At 39.1% G+C, this 15,918-nt stretch overlaps 1 protein-coding gene across 1 annotated transcript in view; it reads left to right on the forward strand.

Annotated features, from left to right (window-relative positions):
- Nucleotides 1-903: 903 nt before the first annotated feature.
- Cd226 (CD226 molecule) overlaps nt 904-15,918 on the forward strand; it is a 76,556-nt gene continuing 61,541 nt past the window's right edge. Inside the window, exons 1-2 of the mRNA XM_052742738.1 lie at nt 904-980; nt 1,228-1,566. Coding sequence (XP_052598698.1) covers nt 935-980; nt 1,228-1,566 — 385 coding nt within the window. The 5' untranslated portion in view covers nt 904-934. The remainder of the gene's footprint in view (nt 981-1,227; nt 1,567-15,918) is intronic.

The following is a 15,918-nucleotide window of genomic DNA, read 5'->3' on the forward strand; positions in this document are numbered from 1 at the left end:
CCTTTATGTGGATTCTGGGGATCTAATTCAGGTTCCCAGGCCTGTGTAGCAATAACCTATATTAGCTAAACTATCTTGCCACATCCCTGAATTGTTGTTTTTATAAGAGAAGGAAAAGAGAAATGATGAATCTTAGAAATCAATTCCATTTTGATGGTATAACATAGTTACATAATATGCAGCCTCCAAGGGGACTTGGCTGGAATGTCTAATTTCTTAGCACTACATAATTATTTTAAATAAAGTAAAACAAAAACATGTGAGATACAATGGCGAATTTGTATGTGTTTTGGACCACGATTCTCTTGTAGCTGGAAGTTCATTCTTTGTATGTATATGCTCAAGTCTAGTCAGGAGATGCAGCCAAAGAAGGCCACATGTGAGTGGCTGTCTGCTATACAGGCTCATCCCGTCAACATCTAGTACTCACCCCCACTCACCTTCTCAGTGAGGAGTTCCTGGAGCAGCTTATATCAAAAGAGCTTGACTTTCTTGCTTTGCTTCACTTTTCTCCAGGTACTTACCACCTTTGACCTACTATATCTAGAACACCTTCAGTGTTGCATCAGTCTCTTCCTAAGAAAATGGCACAGGATGTTATTTTTAAGATGTGTTTTTGTATATTCTTGTTGCATAGAGCTGAGCCCAACACAGAGCATATGCTCAGTAAACATTTGTCAACTGAAAGAATCTTTCTTGAAAATTATTTCTTGAAAGTAAACTGACAAAGAAGTGACTGCACTTTACCCATCCCTGTATAAGAGCAAAGCTGCTTTTGAAGTTAAAACTTTTCCTGTGCTCATACTTCAGAGAAAAAGATGCAGCTGATAACATCTGAGAGGAAGGAAACAGCGCTTCACGTTGAGTTGAGAATATAACATCATACATGTTATTTTTTTTTTATGCAGGCTAGCCTTCTGAACTGTCTCCAGAGATGGCTTATCTCACTTTGCTTTTGGCTATTCTTCATGTGCACAAAGGTAAAGACAATCCTATGTCTTCATTTAAAAGTTTTGTTGTGTTTTTGGTGTCTGAACGTGACGTGCAGATTCCCTTAGGTAATTTCTCACTTGTTCAGAAATACTAAAATTTACAAAAGCCAATTTTGTAGATGAAATTGTCAGGCTTTACTATGAATTTATCAGACTATTTGTTAAGTTTTATAAAATTTATCTATTTGGTTTTTCATGATTGCATATAACTCAGTTTATGTGATGTGTATTTTAGCACTGTGTGAAGAAACCTTTTGGGACACAGCTGTTCAGCTCTCTGAGACTATGACTCTGGAATGTGTGTATTCATTTACGGATAACTTAACCCAGGTGGAGTGGAGCAAGATCAATGGCACAGAGAAAGTGACCATAGCTGTTTACAACCCTAGCCACCCTGTGCATATACAGCATAACTACCTCCATAGAGTGCACTTTCTGAACTCAACAGTGGGGTTCCACAATATGAGCCTTTCCTTTCACAATGCCTCTGAAGAAGACATCGGCACCTACTCATGCTTGTTTCATACTTTCCCACATGGATCTTGGGAAAAGAAGATAAAGGTGGTCCAGTCAGGTAAGGAAAAACTTTATTTTCCTTTTCTCTACTTAAAATGTTTAATTCTAAGAAATCCAACTAAAAGCTTAAAGCATTATTCTGTTCTTTTTCCTGTTCCATTTCTAGATTCTTTGAGGTTATTTTTCCTCAAAGAGTTATGTAAACCAATCCCATTTTTCTTAATTGCTGTCATTTCTGAGTGGAAGTGTCTCATGGGTTTCAGTGATGTGGGAAGAAGCACAGATTTACGTAGTCTTTATGATGACACGAGGCTTGATTCAAGTGATGTTGCCAACATGAAGATTCAGAGCCAATCCCTCCTTTCAAAGCTTATCTCAGCAATGTGTGGGACCATTTCTTTTTGCTGGGCACTTGGCACTAGTTTCAGCCCCTGGATATCTAGGATCTTTTCTGCATAACTTAATCTGAATTTATTAGCAAATTCTGAGCAAAGTTTAAGACAGACTCCATCTTCAACCTATCTACTTCCTTTAAAAACTGAGAGACATTGTATCAGAAAGAGAATAATGATTTATATTAAGTATGCTGGTGACTATGCTTTGATTCTTCTCATATGACCACTTGGACTAGGCATGGTATATAAAAAGAGTCTGGGTTTTACAGCCATCATTTTTCGTAAAATCTTGTGTTAGTGGCTCACCCCTTCTCAATCTGAACAACATGTCAAGACGATAATAATAATTTCCTTCTTGAATGTTTAAGGATAATATATTTAAAGAGTTTGGTCCATGGTCATTAGAGAATAGGGTATTATTACTATCAATATTACTGATTTTTTTCTATTTTTTGATACAAAAAATATTCACAGACTTTTCAGATCAGTGAAAAGGGAAGGGTTTGGAATTGTAGTTTCCTGTCCTGTGGCCCTCAAGTCATGTCCCACGGATACACAAAGGAGGTTGTGTTGTACCATCTGAAGCAGAGCCTTTTTTTATTAAAGTGATGAATATTCTAAAAAGCAACAATGATCATGGTACAAGAGGAATAAGAAATGATTAGGAAGAAATGACACTTTACACATGTAGGGTTTTTTCCCTCTTGGGTATCGCTAATCTTGACTAATTTTGTTATGAAGTGTTAATTAACAAAATACGTTTGGACACTTATTTATTAAAGGATTTGTTATACCACTAAGGAACCTGTTTGCTACCATACACAGGCACCTGTTTAGTGCTCTCTGCTAGTTCTAAGTATAAAATCCACTTTGACCCATATTTCCAGAAACAGAAGTGATATTGGCCTTGAATTAGGGTGATGTATTTCACAGGTGGCTTCAGCTGTCAGGGCTGAAAGGAAAGGAGTGCCCTTTCTTGGCTTGTGGTGCCAGGGTTTGTAGTTTATCTCCTACATCAGGCATTTTGATATGTGTCATAGAAGAGAAGATCTAGACATCTCTGAACGTTTAGTGTGGAACATGGAGCTAAACTGTCAGACCATTGATGGATCAATGAAGGATTTGTAGCATAAATTTTGGAAGAGTTTGGGGAATTTTTTCCTCCATTATATCACTCAGTTTTGCTGCCCCCTTTACTTTTCTAGGTTAGTGAAGGAGAGACTCCGGGGGCTTGAAATGGAATGGTGGTTCTTCATTTCCTCAAGTGTCTCTCATGGTGAAATCCTGAAACATGTTTTGTTGATTTAAAAATAATGATTTTTATCTTTGAAAAGCATATTGATGTAGTGGATTAAGGCATATGGTCTACCTTATTCTGAGATTTGCAAGGGTGTTTTTTTTTATGATAATGGTGAAACTAAACATTTGTTGTATTTTAAAATTTGCCTTAAAATGTATCTAAAAAGCTCCTTTTAAGGAGCCTCAGTAGCACAGTAGGTAGTGTGTCAGTATCATAAAAAGTTTCTTTTATGCTTTATTTACAACTTACCAAGATCTACAAATACTGTATTTTAAATAATATAAAGATAGAATTGATCTATTTAATACTAAAAATATCAAACTTAAAATTGTAGAAATCTTAATGTGCATAATAGATTGTTAGAATTCTAAAAAGAGGAGTTGATCTATTTAATATTAAAAGAAAAACAAACTTAAAAATCAGAAATCATAATGTGCATGACATTGTCAGAATTTCATGGGAAGGAGTGATGCTACATGCTTATCATTAACACTGACTTCTGCTCTTCATTAGTAACTCTCTATGGAAGAAGGATCTTCTTTCAGTGTCTTAGATTTCCTAATTCTTCCCCACTGTACACTTGGACGTGGACATTACCTTCAGGATCTCCACATGGGGATGCCATGCATTGTAAAGTCTTCTAGCCTTTCCAAGGCCTCCAGCTCTGTATGTGTCTGATTGGTATAGCACCATAGTTGGATGTTAAGTAATATCTGGGAGACATGAACCTCTAGGTCTTACAAGGATGAGACATGACCATTGAATATGTACCTAAAAAGTTCCTTTGTGCTTTATTTCTTCCTCCTTTCCATAGTCTTTCAGCCTAATATTGAGCTAGTTAGAGCTCTTATTCTGGATAAGTGACAGTGTTAGGAGAAAAGACTTTAAAAATGTTTGCTAGCTTTAAAGTAGGGATTTCTTAATTACCAATAAAATCAAATAGATAAAATTGGCTATATTATTTTCACAATTCATGGTAAAATATATTGAGGTGACTTAGGCAATAACATTTCAAAAGTGCTCTTTGGTAGCAGAGTCTGTGGTGGAAGTCTTGGGGAACAGATTGCTTACCTAGTATCTCTGGCCTTAGTAGTCAGTGAAATAAAATATATTTCTAGTTAAATAACTCCCTACCTGCTAGATGATGACCCACTGCAATGTCCTGCCCAAGTTTTACTAGATATCCCCTTTGTAATGAAGCAATCAAATGTCTCCTGTAATATGTTTGACTACTCAACCACACAGAAAAAAAAAAAAAAAAACATTTTCTGGTGCCCAAATGAAGGAGAAAGGGGAGAGAGGAACCATCAGACCTGTTTTGGAATATGATACATTAGCTGGTTAAAGAACTACATATTCTGTGATATAATGGTTCTGCTCTCTTTGACAGTCTATTGATTGGGCACATGTGTCAGAAAATCCATGTTTATAGTAACAGTGATGATAGGAGCAATATTTGGGAACCATCCAGAAGTTCAGAAGTAGGATAAGCAGATACACAGGGTTCGTTCATAAAGGAGGAAACTGCATTTCTGAGAAGGGAGGGATCACCACTATGCTCACCAACAGAGATGAATCTCACCAAAATCACACCGAGGGAAGTAAGCAAACCATAGACGACTTTGGGTGTGGTTCCTGTCCTTTACATTGTATAGTCATGCAAAAACTAAGCAAAACATGGTTGATTGACATATAAACAAGAACAACAAAATAAGGCTACACTGAACAAGGAGCTCTAAAGCATGATCAGAAAGAATACAGAATCAGCAGTGAACACCAGAGTCTTTAATATTCATTGTTATAGTGATATTCATATGGATTTTCTTTACTATTTCTCAAAACTATATTATAGCATTTCTTTCGAACATGCTGAATTTCTAGGAAAATGGTGAAAAATATTTAATTGCAATATTTGAGCAGTTCAAATATACCTACCTAAGGTAGGTATGAAAGTTCCACTCTTATTTGGCCTGAAAATGAAAGAGAAGGAAGCTTCAAGAATGCCCTCAATTTTTTTTCATGATCTAAGAACAGGAAAATGTTGACTTTAGTTAGAAAAGACAGAGAATTGGGGGACCAGATTGGGCTTGTCAGAAAGGACGTAATTCTGGTGCCCTGGGTTGTAACATAGACTCTGAGCCTGTCACTCAACATTATGGAACAGTGGAGCAGAAAAGCATTTCAAGATTGAATATGCCAGGTTTGATATTATTTTGTCATCCAGTATATGTGAAAAAGAAGTTAACAAAGTATCAATGAGTAGGAGCAGAAGACTTAGGACATAACTTGGAGAAAGGGCAAATTGAAGTGTGTGAAGACATTCATGTACAAACATGGAAGTTATAGGGAAAGTAGGGAGAGAGGCAGGGATGTGAAGAGAAGGATGAAGCAGAAAAAATGGATCACTGGTTTGGGAGCAGCAGACAGTGGGACTCACAGTTATCTTTCTTGTTCCACCTGCACAGATGTTTTGGTTGGTTGTATCACATGGCTGTGATGTTCATATTCCAGTGCACTTATCTCAGATTGAGCACTGAGTTGCTTCTCACTGTGTCCCTTTAAAGAGTTCCATTCATTTTGGGTGGGATAAGGATGTACATGTCTTTCACACCCCTTTCCATAGTCTCATATTCTTACTCCCTGCTAGTCTAGCACTCTTTGCCCAGGTGCTAGCAGCTAAAAGGTTCATGTGTGTGTATTGACAGTTAACAGTGCCTTAGAGATTGGAGGCCCCAGAGTTGGTAGAATAGCTTCTAAAGATAATGCTGACCTCCTTATCAAGTGGGGACAGTATTGTTTCTTTTCCCCTTAGGGTTGGTGATACAAGGATTCAAAGGTGGAAAGGGGAGAGTGTCCTAGATCCAGTTTCCAGAAATAGGTTTGCTGATATGGGGAAGTGAACTTAATCCATTAACCCATCCACCAAGTCTTTACTAAGAACTTAAAATATTCTAGGTAATGTTCAGTGATTTGGAAGATAGAAATCCGTGGATCTTAGCTCTGCATGTAGTTTATCCTTGTTTGCAATTAATAGCTTGTCTTATTTCAGTAGGTGGACTTTCTTTTGTAATCCTTCTTAATATATTATCACACTTTTATTTCAGCTTTTGTTTTGTTTATCCAGAATAGAGAAAGAAAGAAAAATGTATGAACATAACTCTACCTTGTGTAGTACTGACAGGTACAAAGTGATGAAGGTGGAGACTTGGTGTGAAAGGTCAAGGGCATTCTGAATGTCAAAGGATATTCTACAGCTGCTAAGAAGGCCACTAAGAAAAAACCTCATAGCCTCTTGCTACAAAGGTTACTGGAAATTGTTCAGATCTTTATCTTAATTCTTTAAATTCTCAAAGGTCAAGCAAATCCACAATCCTTCCACTAGTCCTTACTATAGCTACTCTTTACCCAGTCTGAAAGAAGCTGCTAACCACAAAATCTGGAACATGTTTCCTCTACAGAGCAGGGGTTGGGGTGTTGAGTTATGTGGGTGCTGGTATGTCGTAGGGGCGAGGCCTCATTCATGAGTAATAATATCTGGTACTCTTCCATCAGTCTTTGGTACTTATCAGCATCATCATGGAACACATTCAGTCCACAGGTCAAGGTTACCTAAGACTTGCTGGTCTTCATTGTTGTTTAAGGTTTTTTTTTTTTCCCTTATCAAAGGTCAAAAGCTACAGAGAGCTAGCATTGTTCTCTGTAGAATTAGTGCATAGATTATAAATGATGATTACAGGAATATACCTATAGACTAATTAGAGTGCTAACTGGAAGCAAAATCTTGGTTTGCATTTTATAAAATAAAAGCATTGAATTTTGAATCTACAAACAAGGAATCAAACAAGAAAATAAGTAACTGAAGAAGGTAGGAGAAATAAAAAGAGAATCTTCTGATAATTTGCTCTGAGCTGATGCTGCCAGAGGGGATATCATTTAGAGCTGATAAGAAACAACTTGGTTTGTAAACTGTGTTTTTTGTTGCTGGCCTTTGTTTTTGTTTGGCTTTATAGGGAGTGGTGATTAGAAATAGAACAACCTATCCCTTTCTTCATGAAAATGGCGGGAAACTGTTTCTGAAGACGTTAAAGGTTTTGAAACTGTTAACAATTTTCAGACCATCAGGTCAATCCTTCTGGGGTCATTGCAAAATGAGTCCCTGGAGCAACATCTCCTGTACTTACTTTAGAATAAGTTTAATTAAACAACACCACTGATGGAGCTATTGGCACTTCCCCAGAGAGATTATTCACAATCCAATAAATCTTAATGTGAGGAAATTTCTCCCGACTTCAGCTATTTAGCCAACTTACATCTTAAAAGCCTGGTCTTTTCATATTTGCCCAGAGAGAAATGCTCATGTTTAAGGTTTTGGACATAGAAAAGTGCCTAGGGAAAGATCCACCATCCATAGGATATACGTATAGGAAAGATCATGTCTCAGAAAGATCATGTCCCTCAGGATATGGGTATAGGAGGGTGTCAAGGGAAAGACCCATGTTCAGTAGGAGAGGTATATAGGAAAGTGTCTAGGGAAAGGGTGATAACATGCCATTTTATATTTACTCATACCTGAAGTAGATATGGGTGACCTGCCTGTGGAATGGAGATGGTGGTAAGCAAGGATAAAGTGTGGGTATGAGCTCTATGTTCAAACGTTCAACTTAGTTATCAGTATGCTCATGAAAGTTCACATTCTCATCTCATCTGACTGGTTCCCAATACAAACTAGGGTCATTTCTTAGGTGCAGAATGAAATTCATTGTGCTACCAAAATTGACATTTCAAAATGTCAAAGTGAAGGGGTGTGTGTGTGTGTGTGTGTGTGTGTTCCATGAATATGGTGTAATTTTCTTTTTTTAATTGAAAATAGATTCTTTCATATAATACATCATGACCACAGTTTCCCCTCCCTTGACTTCTTCCAGCTCCTCCCTCTCCTCCCCTCTCCCCCAGATCCATTCTCCCTCAGTTTCCCTTCAGAAAGAAGAAAGACTTCAAGATATCATTCTGTGTGCTGTGAATGATTGGTTGCTCTGATTGGTTGATAAATAAAATGCTGATTGGCCAGTAGCCAGTCATGAAGTATAGGTTTGGTAAGCAGACAAGGAGAATTCTGGGAAGAGGAAGGGCTGAGTCAGGAGTCACCAGCCAGACACAGAGGAAGCAAGATGTCAAGGCAGAATTGAGAAAAGGTACCAAGCCACGTGGCTAAACATAGATAAGAATTCTGGGTTAATTTAAATTTAAGAGCTAGTCAGTAATAAGCCTAAGCTAATGGCCAAGGAGTTATAATTAATATAAGCTTCTGAGTGATTATTCTATAAGCTGGCCATGGGACTGTGGGGGCTTGGCAGGACCTGAGAAACATTACAACTACAACAACCAAATATGCTAAAACAAGATACAGTAACAGACGACAAAAGCCCACCTATCAAGGCTGGACAAGGCAACCCAATAGAAGAAAAAGCGTCTCAAGAGCAGGCAAAAGAGTCAGAGATACAGCCATTTCCACTGTTAGGAGTCCACAAAAACACCAAGCTAACAAGTATGCAGAGTACCTGGTGCAGACTCATCCAGGCCCCATGCTTGCTTCTTCAGTCTGTGAGCCTATGTGAGCCCTGCTTAGCCAGTTCAGTGGGACATGTTCTCCTGGTGTCCTCTGATTCCTAAAATCTTTCCTCCCCCTCTTCTGCAGGATTTCCTGATCTCTGAGGGGAGGGACCCTATGGAAACCTCTACTTTAGACTCTCTGTACACAATGTTTGGCTGTGGGTCTCTGCATCCACTCTCATCAGCTGCTGGAGGAAACCTCTCTGATGATGACTGGACAAGGCACCAATCTATGAATATACCAGAATATCAATAGGAATCATTTTATTGATTTTTGTTTCATGGGGGAAAGCAATTGTGTTTGGTTCTACCCTAGGTTTCTGGGCTATTCAGGCTCAGTTCCTGACCATTTAGGCAGTGTAGGGCATAGTATCGTTTTCTGGTGTGAGCCTCAAGTTAAACCAGATATTGGTTGGTCACTCCACAAGTTTTTACCACTATTGCCCCAGCACATCTTATAGGCAGAACAGATTGTACATTGAAGATTTTGTGGTCAGGTTGGAGTCCAAGTTTCTTTTTTGGTAGCCTGCCAAGTACCCTCTCACACCAAAGAGACTAGAACATAGGGGCAAAGGCTCCAAGCAGGTACCAGCTCACCCTTTCTATGTTCAGTGAGGTATATAGATGTTGTCTTCAGCAATGGGGACCCCATTGTCAGTTTTTGGAGAGTGACCCTCTGTCCTGGCATCAGTCTGGGTTGTTTGGGGATTTTCATGGAACCCTTTCAGCCAATAACTTGGCACAATGCAACCCAGTCCCACCAATTAAAAACCTTGCCTGGCTACAAAAAATGACCAGTTCAGACTTGATATTCTCTATTACTAGGAGTCCTCAATGGATACATCTTCATAGATTCCAGGAAGGTTACACTGCACTAGGTTTCCACACTGCCTCAAAACTCTAGATTACAGGAAATTTTTAATCATATTTTCAATTAATATCATGAATGGATAGAGTAGATTTATTTTCCTTCACAAACTGCATGCTATAACTGAAAACCCACCATTTTTCACATGAGAAACAGCCAAGGAATCCCATTATTATTTCTGATACGGGGCTTGGTAACATTTGCGTATTTACTGAGAGACAGTTTGTTTATTAGCTCATGACATTAGATTCCTTGGAGGGTCCCTTCATTAACTATTTCTCTGTGTGTGGTGCTGGGGATCAAACATCGGACCTCACACATGCTAGACAAGCACTCTACCACCCTTCTGTATACCCAGTGTCTTCTGCATTTTCTTTAAAAATATGTATTATGGATAGTTAAATAAATTATATTTCTAAATAGAGCTTCTATTTCTTATGTGTTAGAACTGTTTCATAAAATAGGAATTTAATCAGAAAGAAACATGTCCAACTACGCTTCCCGCATTTCCTTCAACTGACTCAATATTTGAGTTCTCATTTTTTAAAAATAGATAAATTTATTTATTTTACATCTTGGCCACAGTTTCCCCTCCCTCCTCTCCTCCCAGTCCCCCCCCCCCCCAACCCCTCTGTTCCCACCCCTCAGTCCACTCCTCTTCTATTTCTGTTTAGGAAGGGACAGGTCTCCCGTGAATAGCAGCAAAACATGACATCTCAAGTTGCAGTAAGACCAAGCACCTATCCATGTATTAAGGCTAGGCAAGGTGACCCAGTATGAGGAATAGGGTCCCAAAAGCCAGTAAGAGAGTTAGAGACAGTCCTTGTTCTTACTGTCAGAAGTCCCACAAGGCGACCAAGCTACACAACTGTAATATATATGCAGAGTGCCTATGTCAGTCTCATGCAGACTTCCTGGTTGTCGGTTCAGTGTCTGTGAGCCCAGGTTAGTTGACTACTGGAAAAGGGGGTGTATTTCCCAGTCCGGTAAAAACCTGGCACAAGGGAATCTCCCAGGAATCTATAAGGAAGACCCCAGCTTAGACTCCTAGCCATAGAAGATCCATAGCCGGAACTGGTCATCTCCTGTGACCAGATTGGTGCCTAGCCCAGCTGTCATCAGAGAGGTGTCATCCAGCAACTGATGGCAACAGATGCAGACCCCCAGTCAAACATTAGGCAAAGTTGGGGGAATACTGCAGAAGAGGAGGAAAAAGGATTGTAGGAGCCAGAGGGCTCAAGGACACCACATGAATTCTCATTTTTAATGTAGTCTGACCATTACATTTTTAGTGAAAATAACAGAACTAAAAAAATTAAGCCAAAGGGAAAATTATAATCTGTTTCCAAATGACATTATTATATTGAATTACAATTTATTGAATGTATTGAGTGAATGATAGCAATAATTTAAATCCTTATGTAAATTCCTTCTAAACTCATTGAAAATTATATGTGTGTGTGTTTATCTGTGAAGAAATGAGAAAATGTCTTTATTGTGAGTTATAATCTCATGAAAGGCCTATGTCCATGCAACTTGAAAATATAACAGCTGGGCAAACCTATTACATGGGGATTGTGCTAAGTAGCATTCTTCATGGCTCGGGGAAATGAGAGATGGCTAAGATTTCTTCTAGTTTGGTGGGAACCATGGGCTGGGAATCTGGTATGTTTTAGATGACAGGCACATTAGGAATGAGAAGCTCTATGTAGAAGGCACATCTTTTTTTTTTAGTTTAATTCTTTTTTGTATTTTATAATTTAACTTAATTTTACATATCAGCCACGGATTCCCTTGTTCTCCCCCCTCCCGCCTTCCCCCCAGCCCAACCCCCATTCCCATCTCCTCCAGGGCAAAGACTCCCCTGGGGATTGAGTTCAACCTGGTAGATTCAGTCCAGGCAGGTCCAGTCCCCTCCTCCCAGGCTGAGCCAAGTGTCCCTGTATATGCCCCAGATTCCAAACAGCCAGCTCATGCACTGAGGACAGGTCCTGGTCCCACTGCCTGGATGTCTCCCAAACAGATCAAGCTAATCAACTGTCTCACTTATCCATAGGGCCTGATCCAGTTGGGGGCTCCTCAGCTATTGATTCATAGTTCATGTGTTTCCATGCATTTGGCTATTTGTCCCTGTGCTTTTTCCAGTTTTGGTCTCAACAATTCTTGCTCATACAAACCCTCCTCTTTCTCGCCAATTGGACTCCTGGAGCTCCACCTGGGGCCTGGCCATGGATCTCTGCATCCGGTTCCCTCAGTCATTGGATGAGGTTTCTAGCACGACAATTAGAGTGTTTGGCCATCCTATCACCAGAGTAGGTCAGTTTGGGCTTTCTCTCAGCCATTGCCAGTAGTCTATTGTAGGGGTATCTTTGTGGATTTCTGTGGGCCTCTCTAGCACTTTGCTTCTTCCTATTCTCATGTGGTCTTCATTTATCATAGTCTCTTATTCCTTGTTCTTCCTCTCTGTTCTTGATCCAGCTGGGATCTCCCACTCCCCTAAGCTCTCTTTCCTTCAACCCTTGCCCTTCATTTTCCCCACTCACATCCAGGTTGTTCATGTAGATCTCATCCATCTCTCTGTCATTGGGCGAACCCTGTGTCTTTCTTGGGGTCCTGTTTTCTAGGTAGCCTCCCTGGTGTTGTGAGTAGCAGTCTAGTCATCTTTGTTTTACATCTAGTATCCGCCTATGAGTGAGTACATACCATGTTGTCTTTCTGAGTCTGGGTTACCTCACTCGGGATGATTTTTTCTAGATCCATCCATTTGCCTGCAAACCTCATGATGTCATTGTTTTTCTCTGCTGAGTAGTATTCCATTGTGTATATGTATCACATTTTATTTATCCATTCTTCAGTTGAAGGGCATCTAGGTTATTTCCAGGTTCTGGTTATTATAAACAATGCTGCTATGAACATAGCTGAGCAAGTGCCCTTGTGGTATGATTGAGCATTCTTTGGGTATATGCCCAAGAGTGGTATATCTGGGTCTTGGGGGAGATTGATTCCCAATTTTCTAAGAAAGCACCATATTGATTTCCAAAGTGGTTGTACAAGCTTGCATTCCCACCAGCAGTGGAGGAGAGTCCCCCTAGCTCCACATCCTCTCCAGCATAAGCTGTTAGAAGGCACATCTTATGAAACATTACTGACAAGGGAAATAAGCTTTGAATATAAAGAACACATTTTTTAGAGGCTGTGGGATAGGTTGGGAAGTACAAATTTTAGATATTGGATTTCACTTAGCAGCTAGTAAAGTTTTCATATGGTGGAGGTCACATGTTAGCCACAGCTTGCAGTAGTATGAGGGTTGGTTAGGTTGAGAAAGCATAAAGATGGCATAGGTAAAGCCAGTGAGAGAAAGAGAGCCCTGTCAACTCAAGCAGGACAAGTGAAGCCTGCAAGGAATGCCCACAGTGCACTCTGTGCCATAGCTGACTCAATTTACTTTCCTCTGTTACCAACAAAGAAAGCTTCTACACTAAATTCCATCTCTCTTTTCCCCCTGCTGCCTTTCCATACATACTTATCAAATGCTCTGAGCTATGTTAGGTGGCACATGTGCAGTAGGAAAATATGTTTGGGTCCCTAATCTCAGTCTCAGATCTGAATTACAGTCCAATCCAATGCTTGCTTGATGTGGGTGCCCTGAATAGGAGATGATGATGTTAGGAGAAGGGGGATGGTGTTATACACGTGTGTTGGAAGGATGGAGCAAGAGACAGGGAAAGGGGAGACTCAAGGGATGCAGTGATGAAAAGACAATGGAATTGTCTCAAGAAGAAAGCTTAGAGCTTCTGGAATTGGAGAATAATCAGACTGTTGCAAAATGGTTTCTTGCTGGATGGAAATCATGCTATAATGACACAAAAGCAAAGTAACTCTATTTTGTTTAGAGACAACTGGATTCTTAATAGAGCCCATGTAAAAGTTGGTTCAAGATGAATCAGAAGAGTAAAGAAATGGCATATTGTGCTTTCAGTAGAAGGTTTGTATTATGATTGGAAGGGATCGGGGAAAATCGTTAATGGGGTTTAATCTACTAGAGTGTAGAGAGGAAAACCATATGAAGGCATGGGAAGGAGACAGTGTTCTGTAGCTGCAAGCCAAAAGAAGAGGAATCAAAAGGAACCAACCTGGCTGGCATCTTAAGTTTGGATTTCCAGCTTTCAGAATTCTGAAAATGAAATGTCTGTTGTTTAAGCCATCCATTCTGTGGTACTTTGTTATAGCAGCTCCTCGGAAACTTCCTTTGTCTATTATAATTGATCTTCATTGTCAACTTTATTGGATTTGAAATCACCTAGGAAATACTTTTGAATGTGTCTATCAGAGCACCTCCTAGGGGGTTAAACTGAAGATGAAAGACCACCTAGAATGTGGTTTGGACTGAATAAAACAGTACACTGAGTATTAGTCTTTCTTTTCCCACTCTGCTTTGTAGCTATGAATGCAATGTGACCAGCCACCTCACACCCTTGTCACTATATCTTCTTTGCCATGATGGACTTAATCTTAAACCATGAGCCAAAATAAGCCTTTTTTGGGCATAGCAATGAGAACAGTGACTAATACATTGCTCGTTTTGTTTTCAAATGCTATCAATTTTTTCTGTTTCCTCTATGGACATCATTGGTGGGAACATGTTGTATACTTAGAAGGCATGCTCAATAAAGCGATAAAAGAATAGAGGGAGATGATGCCTGTATACAAAGTCATCACCTTTAACCCTGGGAAGTACATAGGAAAACATTACTTTCAAACACAATTAAATGGGACATAGCAACCTTTTATGAGTTCCATCCAGGAATTAAAAATTTTTTCCTGGATTGTGGCAGAGGCTTATAGCTTATCTCATTTACCAAAGAGGTTTGAATGGAAGGGAAATATCTGCTTGATCATTTATGGAAAGTAAATTCAAATGATAGCAAAACTGCAATGAATGATAAGAGTCAATTTTAAAAATACAGGTCAGAGAGACTGACAGTTTGGAAAAATAGGGGTAACTGGGGTGGAGAGTGGGATACTTGATACAGAGAAAGTAGTGACAGCACCTATTGACTAAGCTAGAGCGTTGATAAAGACCAATGGGTGAAGAAAGACATTTAGTTCCAAACAGTAGGAGAGTAGGAAGAACTCAGTTTAGAAAGGGGATATGGCTTTATCTGTAAGTACGAATTATATAGAAGAGTTTGGAAATTTGAGTTATATTGTTTTATTCTTCTTTGCCACATGTTATTTCTCCCAGGGAAATTCTAGGATGGGAGGTACACATTCTTTTTAATTTTTTAGAGATTTATTTATTATATTTTATGTTCCTGAGTGTTTTGCCTGGAATTCAGATAGTTGTCAGATGCTATGTAGGTGCTGGTAACTAAACCGGGGTCCTCTGCAAGAACAATAAGTGTGTTTATCTGATGAGCCATTGTTCCCATCCCAAGGTAGACATTTTCATCTTAAGACCATACTGTAGTTCTTATCCTAGTTTGCATTTGTTTATACACTAAGTATCAAAACATTTCCCCAATATTCTGGACTAACTGGCCTTAATGACCTATCCACCTTTAGACTAGTACCCAATGAAAATATAGCAGTTTTCTGAAACATGGTGTCTGTTTGCCAATACAGATGAGATTTATGTCAGACCAGTTGGCTGGTTGCATTTGTACAGCAAATTCAATGGCAGTGGAGTTATTATTCCCAGTGAGGTAATTTTGCCCAGTATATAAGTTAGATCAAAGGCTTATCATTTCTAGGAAGAAAACATGCTACTGTTGGTCCCAGTAGAAGATTTGGGCATTCTTAAGGGCTTCTTCTGCAAAGTTACTCTCTCTTCATCCACTGAAAAATTTTTATCCTCTGTGTCACCATTTAACTCTCTCTCTCTTTGATGTTTTGAAATATTTTCTGTATTAACTTTAGAGTTTGGGGCAGGTATTTTCAAACATTCTTTTGGCCTTGTTACTATTTGTACCTCTGGGCATTGTAACTCTCCCCAGTTGAATGGTCTTTGTGCTTTTCTTTAAGTTGTATCTTCATCTGACTATGACACTTTGGTTTTGCATTTTAGCCATAAGGGGTTTTATTTTAATCACAGAACCTTTTAGATCTGTTAGAATGTATTTCCCTTAGACTTTCAAACATGTTCTCTAGTATTCTTGGGGTTTCTTTTGGGATTTTTACTTTTTAAACTAGAATTTATGTATATATTTTAAAAACCAGAATATTTGCATTTTAGAA

The sequence above is a fragment of the Peromyscus californicus genome, unplaced genomic scaffold (genome assembly GCF_007827085.1).
Source record: "Peromyscus californicus insignis strain IS unplaced genomic scaffold, ASM782708v3 Scaffold_17__1_contigs__length_78620276, whole genome shotgun sequence".
In the NCBI taxonomy this organism is placed as follows: domain Eukaryota; kingdom Metazoa; phylum Chordata; class Mammalia; order Rodentia; family Cricetidae; genus Peromyscus; species Peromyscus californicus.